The sequence below is a fragment of the Ostrea edulis genome, chromosome 8 (assembly GCF_947568905.1).
Source record: "Ostrea edulis chromosome 8, xbOstEdul1.1, whole genome shotgun sequence".
Taxonomy (NCBI): domain Eukaryota; kingdom Metazoa; phylum Mollusca; class Bivalvia; order Ostreida; family Ostreidae; genus Ostrea; species Ostrea edulis.
The window spans coordinates 28,530,214-28,544,969 of NC_079171.1; the positions used below are offsets into that span (position 1 = coordinate 28,530,214).

The window sequence follows — 14,756 nt, forward strand, 5'->3', positions numbered from 1 at the left end:
GTTTCGTTAAATGTAAAAGTCACAAGAAATAGAGATAAGAATTTTTTTTTTATCTGTTGCGTGTCTATGAATTAAATAAACTTTAGTTCTAAATTTCATGAGCATCATGAAATGACCATTATTATTGTAAACTTGCACACTAAGATCTATATAGACAAGTTTACTGTTGATTAAGACATATAGCATGCCCAATTCTCTGCTTATATTCAATAGATGGGAAATTTTTTTACAATAAACACCAGAATTTGATACATAATCAATTGTTTTTTCCTTACATGTTTGAAAAGTTCCACTACTTGGCATACTTTCTGTACTTTGATATTTTTTTTTCATGCATGCATTCCATGGAGGAAGTGTAATCATCATTTTATTGAAGCTTTGTAAAATTGAAGAAGAAACATAAATTACGTCTTCTCAAATCAATTTATACTTCCATGATAGTTCCAAGCACTAAAGCTTCTATTTGAACCAATGTTTAATTAAGAGAGGAGGGATGTGGTAGTCAGTGAAGTGATTGATTGGTTGTTGTTTTCCGCCACACTCAACAATTTTTCAGTTATCTGGTGGCGCCCAGTTTTTATTGGTGGAAGAGAGAACCCAGATACAATGTACCTGGGGAGAGACCACCGACCTTCCGAAAGTAAACTGGGAAAGTTTCTCACTTACTGGTGGGAGAGGGATTCGAACCCGCGCCAACAGAGGTGAGAGGCCGTGTGGTTTTGAGCGCGATGCTTTAACCACTTGGCCACGGAGGTCCCTTGGTAGTCAGTGGAGTTTCCTTTATTAAACAATAAATCTAGATCAACCCAATCATCTCTCTCGATACGACCTTTTGTAGAAATGCCACATCCTCCTTATCACCTACCACAATTGCGATATCCTGTTTGTCGCATCAAATATCTGTGACCTGTCGCTCCCCTCAAATCCATTGTAACCCAATTTAAACAGAGCAAGTAATAATTGCAACAGCTAGGGTATGAAAGTCGCCATAACAAACACTAATTAAATCCCTAACCAAAAAAGAAAACCGTTTTAAGTCCATTTCCTGCATAATAAACAGACTGCATATTGTTATTAGATTTAAATCCCTCTCGCAAAGCCCTGAAAATCATTTCCCCTGAGATTAGAGATGCAACAGGCTTTCAAGTGACTTTTTGTGAAAAATAAGGGACTTTTTGAAGACAAAATTTTTCATAAAACAAGGGCTATTGTTAGGATATTTTAGGATTTTTCAGACCAAAGTAATGGGTCATAATCAATACAAAAAAAAAAAAAAAATTAATCTGCAGTCACCAACAGGTATATATACATAAAATACAAAAGCGAATTATCATCATAGAAGATCATACTAGAGGTCGATCAACATGGGTATTCAATATTTCAATGTAAGGCCAAGTAAAATTAATTAGTAGATTATCATTCCCGCCCGCCCCTCAAAAATCACCCTGCCCCGATTTTTTTTATTTTTAAAAATTACGATTTCCGGATATTTTTATGTCCGGTCCGGTATCGTAAATGTACTATGTTTCACTTTGCCTTTTAGAATCCCAAATACACATGTAATTATGATTTATAAAGCCTTTTCTCAATGAGAGAAGGCATTTTCGAGGTCAAGAATACCATGGCGAAAAATAAAAAATAAAATCCTCCCACCCGTCCCATTTTTTTGTGAAGTTTGAATGATAATCTACTAATTAATTTTACTTGGCCTAACCACAGGAAAGAAAGTGGTTTGTTATATATGGTAGACAAATCTATGCTGAATAATGCTGATAACCACTAAATGTCTTCATAGAAATATATTAATTCAACACAATCACTATCTGAAAGTATACTAAGATTTGATTTGATTACTTTTCTGCAAGTTTTGCTTATTGAATTTTTTTTTAACAAAAAATTTAAAATTAGGATTTTCATGAAAATAGTTTTATTAGGATTTTGGAGCTTAAATAAGGAAAATAAGAGCCTCAGACAAAAAATAAGGAAAATATGGGCCTCTGACAAAAAATAAGGAAAATAAGAGCCTCTGACAAAAAATAAGGAAAATATGGGCCCACTTGAAAGCCTGGACTGCAACAATTCACCATGATGCATCATAAACTGCAATTCTGTCAGCCAAATAGATTTTCGAATCATGACTGGGCAAATACGGTTTGGTTCAATATACATGTAAAAGAATAGAATGTGTTTAAGTTACCTATACACTTCCTTTAACTTTTCAAAGATGCGTCTGATTGGCTAGAAAATGTCCAATCAACATTCAAATCACTAAATAATTTAAGGTAAGGTTTGCGACATTTTAACGTCGTGTTGCACTCCAAATGTCAAAATCTGACAACAATGAAAAAATTAACACATTTTCAGCAGCCATATGAGAATTTCTATCTTACCACTTCATGTACCATCCACGACTACCCCCACTTACCAAAATTCAATGAGACCAGAAAATGTAGAAAATTTGACACAAATTGGCAGTCACCATTTTCCCCAATTTTCAACCTACCCCTACATACCAAATTTGTTGAGACTGGACATGAAAAATTGACACATAACGAACGAGATTCCAATATACAGCCAAGTTTCATTATCCACAACTACAGCATGCAAAATAAATGTCTTAAAACATTTTCAGAATACCTTAAAAAATATGGGCAGGGGTTCCCATACACCTTAAAAATTTCTTTTTTAAATTTGATGTGTTTTTGTGCCCATTTTGAAAATAGTAAGTTCACCATTTTATTCAATATTCTCAGGTGAGGGTGTGATGTTGGTAATTACTGTGTGGATGTGATGTTGGTAATTACTGTGAGGTGAGGATGTGCTGTTGGTACTCACTGTGAGGATGTGCTATTGGTAATTACTGTGAGGATGTGTTGTTGGTAATTACTGTGAGGATGTGCTATTGGTAATTACTGTGTGGATGTGCTGTTGGTAATTACTGTGTGGTGAGGATGTGCTGTTGGTACTTACTGTGAGGATGTGCTGTTGGTAATTACTGTGAGGATGTGCTGTTGTTAATTACTGTGAGGATGTGCTGTTTGTACTTTCTGTGTGGATGTGCTGTTGTTAATTACTGTGTAGTGAGGATATACTGTTGGCAATTACTGTATGGTGAGGATGATGTGCTGTTTGTAATTACTGTGAGGTGAGGAAGTGCCAGTGTTCGCGAAGGTCTAAATTATATTACCAGTCATTCGGTCTGGTAAAATTTCTGTTTTTACCAGACCGAATGATGATTTACCAGACCGAACGAAAGTCATATACAAATAAACAAAAACTGACAGTGCACCAATATTTATTATTTAATCTCTAACTAGCTCAAACATCAATGCCCAATTATCATGTTCATCTCGAAATTCATCACAATAATGATCGTTTTCGTCATCATCCTTGGACTCATAAATTTCTTCTAGAGCAAACATGTCGTCGTTGTCCATAACTGCGTTTTCTGCTGAGCCTGGAAATTAATAAATTGTAGTGTAGTTGTTATTAAATTTGACTTGTGATACTTATGAATATTGTCAAAAATCATAAAATTATATGCGAAATTACTATACATACCTTGAAATTCATCAGCTTCAGAATCAGTTGTGTCTTTGTCCATGCTCTCAGGAATGTTATTTATGTCTGTGTTTTCTGACAAATCTAGGGGAAAAAATAAGCTTTTCAATATTGAGAGATTAGAAAGAAATTGGGGGGAGGGGGATTTAAGTTTACCAACCTTGAAGTTCAGTGATGTCAATGGAGGATCCCACATCAATCACATTGGTGGACTGACCAGCTTTCTTTGCCCTCTGGTAGTTTGGCAGACGTGGCTTCAGAGCTAAGGACTGTGGTAGAAAATGTGAAGCAACTGATAACAAATAGAGAATAATGCATTTGTATCAGCTAGTATGAAATTCCATCACTTGACAAAGTTGTTTTGAGAGAAAAAAAAAATCAATTAATTCATGTATATTCAAATATTGTTTCTTTAATTTGATAATGCAAATTATGTCATTCAATACTAAATTTGAATTACCAGCCATTTGTCAATAGATGACGTAGGGTCAAATTCTGTAACTCGTGGACTTTGAAGTTTGACCATGAGAATATCGTTGAGGGTAGAGGTTTGAAGGCGTGTTCGTCTACTTGTCTTAACAAGTTTCATGTGAGAAAAAGTAGTCTCACAGCTGACGCTTGTAGGGGGAATGCATCCTAGAAGCTCAATCACGGCCATCAGCATTGGAAACTCAGGATCATGAGCATCACACCATTTCAATTCCTGAACTTTACTTCCATGTCTGTAATTATATTGATTAATTTATGATGATACTGAAATTTTATTTTGGCATACCAGTCATAACATTATGATATTTAGTTTTAATATCACCACTGGGATAGGAACCTACTTTCTGTAGAGAATTTTCTTGAAAAGCCTGAGCTCATTCATGGTCTCCTGAACAGAAAAATCTGGTATGGCTCTTAGAAGAGTTTTGCTGTAATGGTTGGCAATGGTCATTATTTCTGTTTCAGCAAAGACTGAAATGAAATAAACAATAATAAATCAGAGGTCTTTTATTTGTACATGGTGATGCCAAATGGTTAAGTCAATAAGTGAATATTAAAATTACAGAGTCACACAATACTATTACAGCATATATTGTGTCATTGTTATTGTAAATAATGTACATAATTATAAAGTATATGATCATCATAATGCGAATCGCACTTTATCAGAACAACCATATCTTACCAGTTTACTTAATAACTTGATTTCATATCAATTGAATGCGTATGTTGAAGAATATAAAGTCTTTTACACTACAGTCTACATTAATTTGTAAACAGACAAACACATTCATATGAATAACACAGAAGCAGTAACATTTATGATTAATTGAATAAAACCAAAACGTGTCAACTAAAACAAAACATCAACAAAGAACTTTAACAAAGTTTGTTGATATAACCTCCTAAATCTGGACTTTCAACTGTTGGCCAATTCTTAAAGTGCAGAATTCTTGTTGAGTTCATAACATTCGTTTCAGAAACGCCCAACTCAAATCTCTCTTTCAGTGCATCTATGAGCCCACTAAGAATTTCATTCTTGTATGACAACGAAGGTGTATTACCCCGCAGAGTAATGCCCTCATATGTGCCTGCTTCCATAATTTCGGAAACACTTTTAAGGTCCCTAAATGACAAAGTAATTTTTGATCTACTTATGTTATTGCTTTTTGATTAAGAAGCAAAGCAAAACATTTTTCACATGCATCTCAGTATTATTTAAAGAGACAAATGAGATTGATTTTATTTTATACATAAAATTTACATGAATGATTCAGAGTGTTAACACTTCAGTGAGTCTTACCTGGTCTTGAACTCTTCCAACAACTCTATGGTGGATTCTGCCCAAATAACACTATCAGCCACAGTGGATTCTGTTTTTTGCAGTTTAAGCGACAGTCTCATGAGAGGTTCTAAAGCTTCCTGTTAATAAAATTTGATGACAACACACATGAAGATGATGGAATGTGGAGATTTGCTTTATGCATGTATGATGATGTTTGATACAGTTTAATTTAAAGAATTTATCAGCTCTCAGTTATTGTCGTAATTATGAGACATTTGATTTCTTGAATAGTTACCATATCTACCAATTGTCGGACTAATGTTTGATTTATTCTATAAAGTACAAACCTGGAGAAAAAGAACAAAGCACACAAGGTCTTTCCTCAACAAGATCTTTGCCAGGCCCTCTGCTTTAGGATTCTTGTGGCTCAGGCTACAGAGATGTGCCTCATATGCTTGGAAAGTACGCATCATGTTGTTCATCCCACGGAACAAATGGGCTAGCCAACGTGTTCCGGTCACCTTTGTAGGCACCACACCCTTCACATTTAAAGCTCTGATAGCATCAAGTAGCCCCCGCTTGTTTTTGTACTGTTTTGTGTAAAAATAGTACAGACCTATCAGTAACGTCATAAGTCTATCGTACAGTTTGCTTTTTTTGAGTACATCCCTGAACGCCAGTTCAAGTCTATGCGCAAAGCAATGGACATTAACAAGTTCATCGTTAATGTTGTTTTTCAACAGAGCAGAGAGTCCTCCTTTTTTCCCCACCATGTTTGAGGCCCCATCACTCCCCATTCCAACCAGTTTTGCTGTAAATAGTAATTGCAACCAAATGTTATCATGTTTCTAATTCTATACATTGTTTTTTGATAAAATTTAATTATTAACTTTCGTTTCGTCATGTCTCTGCTGAAATAGTGGCAGGACTGACTGAATGAACTAAATTCCTTTTCTTTTAGATATTTGAATGTTATGCATAATTTACGTAGTGATTTCAGATTAGTCACTGCATATTGTGACAGAGCATATATATGTAATTTCAACAATAACATAGACATGTACCACTACCTTCAAAAAGATGTACCTTTATCAATCCTGCAATCAGTAAACACCTTCATCAAAAAGGATTCCAAGTCAACTGCACAGGTGCTATTTGGTGTTCCAATTGCTAGGAATCTCTCTGTGACTTTTCCATGCAAGGAGAACCGCAAATAAAGTGCCTCCTGTTCATCACCACTGATGTCAGTTGATCCGTCCATCATGATAGAGAAAAAGTTGACTTTGCTGAGAAAATCTACAGTGTTGTCTCTCTCGGTAGCAGCTATTGACTTCACAAATTCAATGGCAGCTTTGTCGTTGATATATGTGCCGCCTAGATCAATACCTTAAAGATATAATATTACATAAGCTATTTTAGGTTGATATTTCATAACAAGAAAACACAAGTTCTAGAGATTTTTTAGACGTAAGACCAGCATATAATATAAAAATTTACATGTACTTTACCTTTAACTTGATCCAATGAACACAACCATGTGTAGTCACGCATTGGCCGATTGTGCTTCATAACAGCATGAGCATTTCGAAATAAAAAAACAAGTCTGTCTTTTTCAGCTTTTCTTAACGACTGTAAAGCTTTGCCGGCAGAAGTGTTGGTCAAAATATCCGACCCTGTCTTAGCAGACGCATTTTGAAATTCTATGGCCTTTTTATGAGCAACGCTGGACTCGTGGTCGACCACAGCAGTCACTCTGAAATTTGTGCATCCGTCTAAAAAGGTGTTCTGACCTTTTAAGTTTGAGCTTATTCCAGTTGGGGTACGATTGGAACCTGACTTTGAAGCATAACGCTCGACACACACTGAACAAGTCATTGCACTTTTCTCGTCGTTGTAAGTCAGCCATGATCGCCCCTCCTTCCATTTTGGGTTAAATTTTCGTGGAGGTCTTTTCGCCTCGTAATTCTTGTTGTTTTTCGTTGAATCGGGATTGCTAAGCTTTAGTTTTTTTCCTGGTATAGCACCCTCAACAAATTTCAGTCCCAACATTTCACGGTTTATACCGGAACTAAAATACTGTATGTAAATGTCGAACCCGATATATTTAGAAGCGACGATCCCGTGTTGGAGTACGATAACAACGACACTTTTTGAAAACCATTTTAGGAATCCATGGAAAAGATGAACATGTTTTGAATTTCAATTTTATTTTATTCATTTATCATTATTCTCCCAGTTTTCATTGCCTCTACATTACCGGACATTTGGTCCGTCACGATTCTAACTTTTACCGGACCGAGTCTATTTTTACCGGACTTGTCCGACGGTCCGACGAACCTTCGGAAACACTGAAGTGCTGTTTGTAATTACTGTGAGGTGAGGAAGTGCTGTTGGTAATTACTGTGAGGTGAGGATGTGCTGTTGGTAATTACTGTGAGGATGTGCTGTTGGTAATTACTGTGAGGATGTGCTGTTGGTAATTACTGTAAGGTGAGGATGTGTTGTTGGTAATTACTGTGTGGATGTGCTGTTGGTAATTACTGTGTAGTGAGGATGTGCTGTTGGTAATTACTGTGAGGTGAGGATGTGCTGTTGGTAATTACTGTGAGGTGAGGATGTGCTGTTGGTAATTGATGTGTAGTGAGGATGTACTGTTGGCAATTACTGTGTGGTGAGGATGATGTGCTGTTGGTAATTACTGTGAGGTGAGGAAGTGCTGTTTGTAATTACTGTGAGGTGGGGATGTGCTGTTGGTAATTACTGTGAGGTGAGGATGTGTTGTTGGTAATTACTGTGAGGATGTGCTGTTGGTATTTACTGTGAGGATGTGTTGTTGGTAATTACTGTGAGAATGTGTTGTTGGTACTTACTGTGAGGATGTGCTGTTGGTATTTACTGTGAGGATGTGTTGTTGGTAATTACTGCGAGAATGTGTTGTTGGTAATTACTGGGAGGATGTGCTGTTGGTACTTACTGTGAGGTGAGGATGTGTTGTTAGTATTTACTGTGAGGATGTGCTGTTGGTAATTACTGTGAGGATGTGCTGTTGGTAATTACTGTGAGGATGTGCTGTTGGTAATTACTGTGAGGATGTGCTGTTGGTACTTACTGTGAGGATGTGTTGTTGGTAATTACTGTGTTGTGAGGATGTGCTGTTGGTAATTACTGTGAGGATGTGTTGTTAGTAATTACTGTGAGGATGTGCTGTTTGTACTTTCTGTGTGGATGTGCTGTTGTTAATTACTGTGTAGTGAGGATGTACTGTTGGCAATTACTGTGTGGTGAGGATGATGTGCTGTTTGTAATTACTGTGAGGTGGGGATGATGTGCTGTTTGTAATTACTGTGAGGTGAGGATGTGTTGTTGGTAATTACTGTGTGGATGTGCTGTTGGTAATTACTGTGTGGTGAGGATGTGCTGTTGGTACTTACTGTGAGGATGTGTTGTTGGTAATTACTGTGAGGATGTACTGTTGGCAATTACTGTGTGGTGAGGATGATGTGCTGTTTGTAATTACTGTGAGGTGGGGATGTGCTGTTGGTAATTACTGTGAGGTGAGGATGTGTTGTTGGTATTTACTGTGAGGATGTGTTGTTGGTAATTACTGTGAGGATGTGTTGTTGGTAATTACTGTGAGGATGTGCTGTTGGTAATTACTGTGTGGTGAGGCTGTGCTGCTCGTACTTACTGTGAGGAGGGAATGCACTGATGCTGGACAGTGCTGGGGACTGCGACACATGAGGAGCTACTTGTCCCCCAAATCCGTCACCCATCGGAGAGGGCATGCCATGGGGCATAGTGCTGGCCGCAGCTGTTGAAGTAAAATAGAGACATCAATTCCAGTTTAATATAAATATTTCTTTTTGTTAAATCCTTTACACAGCTTCAATGATAGTGGAATTGAAACTGACCCATATTTATAGATTCCTGTAAACTTTAAATTAAAAAAGAACATTTTCAAGTGAATCTCTTTCCATATGTTTAAAACATAAAATTCAATATCTATCTTTAAAAATAATTTGCTATATTTTAGCATGATATGAAAAGAGGAATTTAGCCATGTATTTAGTGAATAGGAAGTTAATTTCAGTGAAGTTTCGGTACTCAACACAATGACGTACGCTATTCACTACAACAAGGTATGGCTGTCTCTAATACAAGCCTGCTGTAGGACGAGAGAGGAACTACATTCTTACACAACGTCTCTAATACAATTCTGCTGTAGGACGAGAGAGGAACTACATTCTTACACAGCAATATGGCTGTCTCTATAACAAGTCTGCTGTAGGATGAGAGAGGAACTACATTCTTACACAACAATATGACTGTCTCTATATAATACAAGTCTGCTGTAGGATGAGAGAGGAACTACATTCTTACACAACAATATGACTGTCTCTATAACAAGTCTGCTGTAGGATGAGAGAGGAACTACATTCTTACACAACAATATGACTGTCTCTATAACAAGTCTGCTGTAGGATGAGAGAGAGGAACTATATTCTTACACTACAATATGACTGTCTCTAATACAAGTCTGCTGTAGGATGAGAGAGGAACTACATTCTTACACAACAATATGACTGTCTCTAATACAAGTCTGCTGTAGGACGAGAGAGGAACTACATTCTTACACAACGTCTCTAATACAAGTCTGCTGTAGGACGAGAGAGGAACTACATTCTTACACAACAATATGGCTGTCTCTATAACAAGTCTGCTGTAGGACGAGAGAGGAACTACATTCTTACACAACAATATGACTGTCTCTATAACAAGTCTGCTGTAGGATGAGAGAGGAACTACATTCTTACACAACAATATGACTGTCTCTATAACAAGTTTGCTGTAGGATGAGAGAGGAACTACATTCTTACACAACAATATGGCTGTCTCTATAACAAGTCTGCTGTAGGACGAGAGAGGAACTACATTCTTACACAACAATATGACTGTCTCTAATACAAGTCTGCTGTAGGATGAGAGAGGAACTACATTCTTACACAACAATATGGCTGTCTCTATAACAAGTCTGCTGTAGGACGAGAGAGGAACTACATTCTTACACAACAATATGACTGTCTCTATAACAAGTCTGCTGTAGGACGAGAGAGGAACTACATTCTTACACAACAATATGACTGTCTCTAATACAAGTCTGCTGTAGGATGAGAGAGGAACTACATTCTTACACAACGTCTCTAATACAAGTCTGCTGTAGGATGAGAGAGGAACTACATTCTTACACAACAATATGATTGTCTCTATAACAAGTCTGCTGTAGGATAAGAATTTCATTCTAGATAGGAACTACATTTTTACATAACAGTATTGTCTACACACAGCGTTCAGGAAACACAAAAACAGGAAGTTTTTTCTGTTGTTGTTTTGTTCACATTCCATGGTGTTCATTGGCATGTTGTAACCTAACCCTCAATACGATACACAGACCCACTTCTTCTATCAAAGAATGATAGAAATAATTCCTAACATTGAGAAGAATCAATTTACAATATTTCCACTTTGTGCATTCAGGTACTGGTTTGTAAGTATGGTTAAGTTTTTAAAAGATGCTTTTGTACCATGAGTACAGTTGTTGTAACAGCTGAAATAAGTTTAAAATACAATTCCCTTTCAGTAACTACAGTTGTTGTAATAGCTGAAACAAGTTTAATACAAGTTCCCTTACTGTGAGTACAGTTGTTGTAACAGCTGAAACAAGTTTAACACAAGTTCCCTTACTGTGAGTACAGTTGTTGTAACAGCTGAAACAAGTTTAATACAAGTTCCCTTACTGTGAGTACAGTTGTTGTAACAGCTGAAACAAGTTTAACACAAGTTTCCTTATGATGGGTACAGTTGTTGTAACAGCTGAAATAAGTTTAATACAAGTTTCCTTACCATGAGTACAGTTGTTGTAACAGCTTAAATAAGTTTAACACAAGTTCCCTTACTGTGAGTACAGTTGTTGTAACAGTTTAAATAAGTTTAATACAAGTTTTCTTACCATGGGTACAGTTGTTGTAACAGCTTAAATAAGTTTAATACAAGTTCCCTTACGTGAGTACAATTGTTGTAACAGCTGAAATAAGTTTAATATAAGTTCCCTTACCGTGAGCACACCTGCTGATAAGTCAGATTAACACACAGAAATCTACGCAAGCCAAATTTGAAAATATCACTCATCACCTGATGGTGGTTAAAATATCAGTGCTAATCTATATTAGAGCATTCATATGATACATAGCTTTTTTGGTGGTCTGTTACTGAAAGCAATTGACTAAACCAGAAACCAAGCAAGTTTTTTAGTAAGGTAGTGCATCATTTCTTATGTCATATATCAAGCCAAGTAAACTCTAGCTTGTTTTGTTCTCAATGAACCGCAATGTCAATGGGTTTTCAGTTTTCATCTAACATGCTAGTGTTAATAGTTCATCTCAACCTGCACTGCAATTACGTCTTCATCTCAGAGACAGACTTTTAACTACACTGAGGGATAACATCCACAGACAGCCACTGACTAAACTAAAATCAGTTCACATACTTCAAAGAGGACATCTACTCAGAGGTTGTATTCTATGTAACTCTAACAATGTCTACTAATGACTTCTCCCCAGAGGTTGTATTCTATGTAACTCTAACAATGTCGACTAATGACATCTCCCCAGAAGTTGTATTCTATGTAACTCTGACAATGTCTACTAATGACATCTCCCCAGAGGTTGTATTCTATGTAACTCTGACAATGTCTACTAATGACATCTCCCCAGAGATTGTATTCTATGTAACTCTGACAATGTCTACTAATGACTTCTCCCCAGAGGTTGTATTCTATGTAACTCTGACAATGTCTACTAATGACATCTCCCCAGAGGTTGTATTCTATGTAACTCTAACAATGTCTACTAATGACATCTCCCCAGAGGTTGTATTCTATGTAACTCTAACAATGTCTACTAATAACTTCTCCCCAGAGGTTGTATTCTATGTAACTCTAACAATGTCTACTAATGACATCTCCCCAGAGGTTGTATTCTTTGTAACTCTAACAATGTCTACTAATGACTTCTCCCCAGAGGTTGTATTCTACATAACTCTAACAATGTCTACTAATGATTTCTCCCCAGAGGTTGTATTCTATATAACTCTGACAATGTCTACTAATGACATCTCCCCAGAGGTTATATTCTATATAACTCTGACAATGTCTACTAATGACATCTCCCCAGAGGTTGTATTCTATATAACTCTGACAATGTCTACTAATGACTTCTCCCCAGAGGTTGTATTCTACATAACTCTAACAACGTCTGCTAATGACTTCTCCCCAGAGGTTGTATTCTACATAACTCTAACAACGTCTGCTAATGACTTCTCCCCAGAGGTTGTATTCTATGTAACTCTAACAATGTCTACTAATGACATCTCCCCAGAAGTTGTATTCTATGTATCTCTAACAATGTCTACTAATGACTTCTCCCCAGAGGTTGTATTCTATATAACTCTGACAATGTCTACTAATGACATCTCCCCAGAGGTTATATTCTATATAACTCTGACAATGTCTACTAATGACTTCTCCCCAGAGGTTGTATTCTATATAACTCTGACAATGTCTACTAATGGCATCTCCCCAGAGGTTGTATTCTATGCAACTTTAACAATGTCTACTAATGACATCTACCCGTATTTTGCAATTAGGACTTCCCACTCCTTCGATACATCCATGGTATTCGAGGTGCTGAAATTCACCTTTACCATATGTCTAGTGTTTGTAACACTATAAGAGAGTCTACCAACGTCATTGAACACTATGTCATTAATTATCAGCTGATATCTAGACAATTAAACTTAGTAAAGAATTGGTCTACATTAAATCAATACCCACATGTGACCTTAATGGTGTGAATTACATCAGCCCACAGGAGTAACCTGTAGCGACTCGGTGCCAGAATTTAGGCCATTTCAAGAAAAATACTAAAGGCAGAAGCCACTGAAAGTACAATGGGACAAGACAGTTGACACAATAAAAAATCAGTTCCTAAGATATAACTGAGGTCATGTTTAATCACCTAAATGATTCCCAGATCATGAACAAGTAATCCATGGATTGCGTCTCCATACAAAAGTTCACAGACACTCTCGTCTATGATAAGCAAACAATTTTTTTTTTTAATTTGAAAGTCGCTGAGAATTTGTTTATCATCAGGGGCTGTGTTAAATATGATGGAACCAGCAGCCATCTCACCCTCTGCACAATGTAAAACGTTTGGAATAAAATTAAATCTGTTTATTATTTATTTATCACAAGAGATTACACAGTCATATCTAAACATAAGTTAATCAAGCATTGTCCGGGGGTGGGGGCAGCATATGCCTCTCTTCATCAAAGCTGCCAGTTTCTGTTCCACAGTAAGTTTGATACTATATGAATTTAATATGTCCTGCTCCACTTCATCTTTCAGTGTACACAACTTACTTTTCTATACATGCAGACAATTGGTCTACCTCAATTTCAATCTTATAAACTCACAGATTCACTATATCAGACCAACACCAAAGTAACAAATACCCTAATTGTTTAATGGACTCTTAACTTTAATAACTTGAGACAGATTTATTACTTAATTTTGAATATGCATAAATCATTAACAATACTGTTTATTCTTTAATGATATTTTCTACAGACTCATTGGTATCTTAAGTTAGTGGAGGAAAATTAGCATTTTAGTTAATTATTTCAAACACTTTTTAATCTCAAAGCAGGTAATTGAAAGTGTAGTTCTGGTGATTAAATAATAATTGCCTTTTTAAAAAAAGAAAAAGAAAGATTCTCCCTTACCCATTTCTTTACACTAAACGTGGCTATCTAACGTAATTTTCTTACGTTTCTCTTGTTTCTTAAGAAATCAACATTGTAAATAATGACACAGATAGCAAATCATGGGGAAAATGTTCTAATTCACCCAAATTTACTAGGTTTCAATTACTTTTAATTTCAAAATTTGTTTTTCAAAGCAGTGAGATGGGAGAAAATGGCAACTGGTCCTTAATTTTACCAACTCGAATTTTACCGAAAAAAAAGACGGTCCAGCGACTTTCGCATAAACTGATATTCCATTAAATGTATATATATATTTGTTCTTTTAAATGTCCCTCTTAGTTCCAATTAACCCCCCCCCCCCCCCCCCCCCACATTTCTCTTTTGTTAGCTTATTCTGCATATCAAGAATATCATTATTACACACTTTGAATGAAATATTATCCTTTTGCTTCATATATATTGATAGCATGATATAATATCAACAATCATTATATATGGTAATTTCTCATATACATCATTATGTGGACTTTACCTTGTACCTTACAGGAGAAGGCTTATATAGGTGCAGCCTGCTGCCTAATCCTTATTATGTTATAC

General features: G+C 36.3%; 3 protein-coding genes across 17 annotated transcripts in view; all 3 read right to left on the reverse strand.

The window, feature by feature from the left end:
- LOC125661258 (mothers against decapentaplegic homolog 4-like) overlaps window positions 1–14,756 on the reverse strand; it is a 64,010-nt gene that overhangs the window by 32,775 nt on the left and 16,479 nt on the right. For all 15 annotated transcript variants that reach the window (XM_056147296.1, XM_048893223.2, XM_056147297.1 and 12 more), the window contains one exon: window positions 9,024–9,146. In XM_056147296.1, coding sequence (XP_056003271.1) covers window positions 9,024–9,146 — 123 coding nt within the window. The remainder of the gene's footprint in view (window positions 1–9,023; window positions 9,147–14,756) is intronic.
- Window positions 3,279–4,515, reverse strand: LOC130049523 (uncharacterized). The gene is made up of 5 exons (XM_056147303.1): window positions 4,392–4,515; window positions 4,022–4,283; window positions 3,722–3,830; window positions 3,562–3,645; window positions 3,279–3,457 (listed from the first exon to the last, which is right to left on the reverse strand). The coding sequence occupies exons 1-5, from the start codon at window positions 4,499–4,501 to the stop codon at window positions 3,303–3,305; spliced, it is 720 nt and encodes a 239-aa protein (XP_056003278.1). The 5' UTR covers window positions 4,502–4,515; the 3' UTR covers window positions 3,279–3,302.
- Window positions 4,392–7,698, reverse strand: LOC125652994 (zinc finger protein 862-like). The gene is made up of 5 exons (XM_048882444.2): window positions 6,844–7,698; window positions 6,422–6,721; window positions 5,683–6,146; window positions 5,354–5,472; window positions 4,392–4,521 (listed from the first exon to the last, which is right to left on the reverse strand). The coding sequence occupies exons 1-5, from the start codon at window positions 7,382–7,384 to the stop codon at window positions 4,512–4,514; spliced, it is 1,434 nt and encodes a 477-aa protein (XP_048738401.1). The 5' UTR covers window positions 7,385–7,698; the 3' UTR covers window positions 4,392–4,511.